Genomic DNA, 4,779 nt, shown 5'->3' on the forward strand with positions numbered 1-4,779 from the left:
GAAACTTTTCATTTAAGAACCGTCATCGTCGTCGTCGTCGTCGTCGACCAGGCTATGGGGTGGGGGATTTGTCCTTTTCGATTTTTCGGCGCTAGAGACAAATGTGGCGCTGGCAATGTGCATGGTCAGTGGTCACACACACATGTGTTCTGTGGCTGAGGCTTATTAGGTTAGGAAAACGGATTCGTTGAAAGTTGGTAACGTGGAGTGTGCGCTAAATATCGCTCTTTGATTTTGCTTTTTTCGCGATCTTACGTTAATCAGCCCTTATCAGGGCTTCAGTTTGCGCATTTTTGCTTTGTTTCGTACTTTAATACGAGAGCTCTGCTCTGTTCTATTATACGTGTAACGTACCGGGGAATTTATTGCATAACCTCATTCCGGTTTCCCGCGCAGAGGCATGGCCTCGGACTCGGGGGGAAGCAGTGACCAAAACTCACATCGCAGTGTTTCCTTCTCCCTACATCCTCCTACATTGGTGATTAATCCGTCTAACCAGACCAATTCCTCACCCATTAATATGAATTCTAACGTTTCCAGCGATCTTTCTAGCTCGATGCTTAAATCGCTATTTGACGAAGCAGGCTTATCTGAGGTAGCAACATGCAACCCTAACAAAGAAATTACGTCATCATCATCATCGCCACCCCCACTATCATCAGATAGCTCTCAGGTAATGACTTCAAGCGATCCTAGCATGGAAATAGACGAAATTACAAATACTAGGAAGCGCCATTCCTCTGAGGAGATAGAAGCACAAGGTCGTTCCTCGACCTCCCCCCCAAAGCGATCTACCGCTTCGACAACTTCCACTTTGAATCCTCGAGACTCCCCAAGGCCAAATAACGCAGAAGACGCGATCGGTGCGCGCTCTCAGGATACTACTAATGCTGCAGCTAACCTTAAAGCTGCACCTAAATATCGCCCCCAGGACAACGGTCCCTACGCGGTCTACGTCTACGACCTGAATCGTGAAAAGGCTACACATCCGATTGTCATCTCAAGTATCATCGCGAACTCAGGTATTCCAGATATACAGGAGATCAAAAAAATCGGTAAAGGTAAAATCCTTATAGAGGCGAAATCTGCCACCGCTGCTAATAGGTTAGTAGATAATCCAACATTTTCTAAACATAACCTTAAAGCTTTCATACCAGCCTTTAGAGTCATCAGAGAAGGCGTCATTCAGGATGTACCTGTCGAACTTGCACTCGAATACATTCACACACACATTGAAACGCCAACCGCCAAAATCTTGGACATTCAAAGATTAAATAGAAGAGTCACAATAAATGGTAAAAGCGAATATGTACCCTCCAAGACACTTCGCATTAAATTTGCTGGACAGGTTCTTCCAAGAGAAGTGTTCTTGTTTAAAATCAGACATGAGGTACGACCCTATATACCTAAAGCTCGCATATGCTTCTCGTGCTTTAGAGTCGGACATATAGCTAAAGTCTGCAAGGGCCCGCCTAGGTGTCTATATTGTGGAAACAACGCCCATGAAAACGAAGACCCCTGCCCATCAAGGGATGGCGAAACCGACCCTGTATGTATCAACTGCAAAGGCGCACATCTCGCTACCTCCAAAGACTGCCCGATAATCACCAAGCAGGATAACATCATTAAACTGGCAGCTGTCGAAAATATCTCCATAGCGGATGCTAGGAGAATTGTCAACAACCAAGGTCCCTCTACTCGCTACAGCTCTGGAATGGACTCTCAAGACTTTCCACGACTAAACTCAAAAACGCCACATGGCTCTTCAGGTTCACCCAGCTTTACGTCCACTAACCCCTTCCACCTTTTAGAAGCAGAAGACCTAGACCATGGCCGTATATCTTATGCCGAAGCTGTTGGCTCACGGCCGGCACGCACCTCGCAGCAGGCTCCCACTCATAACGGAAACAGATATCATCACTCGACGCAAGGTTCACCATACCACTTGAACACTAACCAAAAGAGTGTCAACAACCAGGGCTATGATAGAAGAGCTCACCAAGAAGCACTTTTCAACCCCCACGGGGCTTATGGCTATTCTAACGCAAGAGGTACGGCTTATCAATCTGCCCCCCCCCTCCTCAGCGTGGTCACGGTGAACCTAACTTTTTGAATTTGCCAAATATATTCCGGAACTCATTAATTTAATTTCAGAGATTGTTAATTGTTTTCGCAATCACGATTTTTCCTCACTGATGAATATTATCATTTCATTCATACAGAATTACACATCTTCCAATAACTACAGATATCCCACTGGTGATATTAACCCCCCCTCTCATCGCAATAATCACAATGAATACTCTATTTCATATAATCCAACAGGCTCCCAAAGCCAGGACTTTGCGCATCCTTCTTCTGACTACTTACAAGACAATTTTCGGAACTGGAATTCTTCAAATAAGTACTAGTTCTTCCACCTCGAATATACACAAACAAACTAATCATAGTAGAGTTGTACCTCAATCCTCTCGCAGGCAACCATCCTCTGCAGGCATAAGAATCATCCAATGGAATTGTAGAGGCGCCAGAGGCAACCAAGGTTCATTGGTATTGTTGGCCAAAGATCATGACATTATCTGCGTTCAAGAATCTTTACTCAAACCAGATTCTAATCTAAAGATCAAATCCTTTCGCGCTGTCAGAAATGACATTGTCCTTGCAGGGCATTGCGGCATCTGCACATTCATCAAAGACAATGTCAAATTCGAGATCATTAAGCTCCAAAATATTGAACACCCGTCTGTAGAATATCACGTCATTAAATTAATTACTGCCAGGGAGCCGATCATCTTGGTGAACATATACAGGCACCCCGGTCAGGACACTCCACTCACTTTCTACCAAGACCTCTTAAATGCTCTCAAGGAATTTAACCTTTTACTCATGACCGGAGATTTCAATGCTCATCACCCTAATTGGGGTTGTCCCTCTCGTTCTGGTGCAGGTAACAGGCTGTCGAAAGCTATAGAAGAATTCGATCTTGTAATCTTAAATGATGGTTCTCCCACTTTAATACATCATTCCGCACAGAGCTCTGTCATCGATCTTTCCTTGTCTTCTCCTATTCTTGCTCCAATCTGTTCCAGTTATGTTCTTGACGATACGTATGGTAGTGACCACTTTCCTATCTGCACAAAAATTAACGTTGCGCCTTGCTATTCTAAAAAATTTTGCTATAAGCTTAAGCTGAATAAGGATCAACTGACTACTTTAAATTCTATGCTCAAGAATTCTATCAATATAATTTCAGGAAAAGAAACCCTGGACGCCACTTCACAATACAACCTATTCGTCGAACATGTTCAATCCTCAGCCAGAGGATTACTCCCACCGGACAAGGGCGTGCCACATAGTAAGATAAACTCCTGTCGTTTGAAATCACCTCCTTGGTGGAACGATGACTGTGATACTGCAGTCAAAGAAAGGAGAAAGGCGCTCAAAAGGCTCGCCGAGTGCCCTGACAGAGCTCGTCTCGATGATTTTAAGTCTGCTAGGAGAAGGTGTTCAGAATGCATACAGGAGGCTAAACGAATTGGTTGGAGGAAACTTGTTGGCAGTTTTAATTGCAAAACTTCAACGCACCGCATCTGGTCTCTTATTAAAAGTTTCAGGCGTAACAAAAACCCTCCCTCGAACCAGGACAATAATCTTGACACGGTCTCACTGGCTGCCATCGAAAAACTATGTCCTCCCTTTTGTCCATATAACGACCACAAACATATTGAGGATATGAAACGTGAAGATCTTCTTCAACATAATACACAACAATGGTTGGAAGAACCCTTCTCAAGAGTCGAACTTACTAGGGCTATCAATGTGGCTAAAAAACGTTCCGCCCCAGGCTTGGATCAAATAGATCATTCCATCATCTCCAGTCTTCCCGATGAGTATATTACCAGACTACTTGAATTGTACAATCAAATACTAGCACAGGGAGTTATACCGGACTCTTGGAAGGATTCCCTAGTCGTTCTTATTCCTAAAACCGATGGGAAGTCTGTGCGCCCAATTTCTCTTCTCTCATGTTTTGCCAAATTAATGGAATACATGATATACTTTAGACTTAGATGGTTTATTGAATCACGTCCTCTTCTTCCACAAACGCAGTCAGGCTTCCGACCAACCAGGTCTTGCATAGATAACCTCGTGACTCTCACCTCTAATATCAGAACAGGCTTTATTAGGAGATCTCCTACCGTAGCAGTATTTCTCGATATTGCGGGAGCTTTCGACAATGTTATACCTCACATTCTAATTAGGGACTTGTATGAAATTGGCATTCCCGCCTCTATTAGAAAATTCATTGAAAATTTCATCTCTATGAGACGTCTGCATTTCGTGGTAGACGGTTCTCTCTTAGGACCGTTTAATTCTTATAAGGGCACACCTCAGGGCTCCACACTCAGTCCTGCGCTTTTCAATATCTACCTTAAAGATATCAACGATCACATTCATTCAGATTCTCGTATTTTGCAATACGCTGACGATGTTGTCATATATTCCACCTTAAGAAACATTGACTCAGCTATCTCATCCGTGCAAAAATCGATTGATAACATTTATACATATTTAAGATACAGAGGTCTCGAACTGTCACCGTCTAAATCGAGATATATGATATTTTCTCGCATCAAAAGTTGCTCAGAGGATCCTAATATTCAAATCTTTAACACACATATCCCCAGAGCTTACACACATAAATTCCTGGGGGTTGTCTTAGATGACAAGCTGTCGGGTATTCCACAGCTAAAGGCCCTCATAGAGAGAGGTAAGAAT

At 43.4% G+C, this 4,779-nt stretch overlaps 1 protein-coding gene across 1 annotated transcript in view; it reads left to right on the forward strand.

Moving 5' to 3' along the window:
* Positions 1 to 400: 400 nt before the first annotated feature.
* Positions 401 to 4,779, forward strand: part of LOC108769701 (uncharacterized) — a 14,958-nt gene continuing 10,579 nt past the window's right edge. The window contains exons 1-2 of the mRNA XM_018520821.1: positions 401 to 2,051; positions 3,254 to 4,771. Coding sequence (XP_018376323.1) covers positions 401 to 2,051; positions 3,254 to 4,771 — 3,169 coding nt within the window. The remainder of the gene's footprint in view (positions 2,052 to 3,253; positions 4,772 to 4,779) is intronic.

This window comes from Trachymyrmex cornetzi, unplaced genomic scaffold, assembly GCF_001594075.2.
Source record: "Trachymyrmex cornetzi isolate Tcor2-1 unplaced genomic scaffold, Tcor1.1 scaffold93, whole genome shotgun sequence".
In the NCBI taxonomy this organism is placed as follows: Eukaryota; Metazoa; Arthropoda; class Insecta; order Hymenoptera; family Formicidae; genus Trachymyrmex; species Trachymyrmex cornetzi.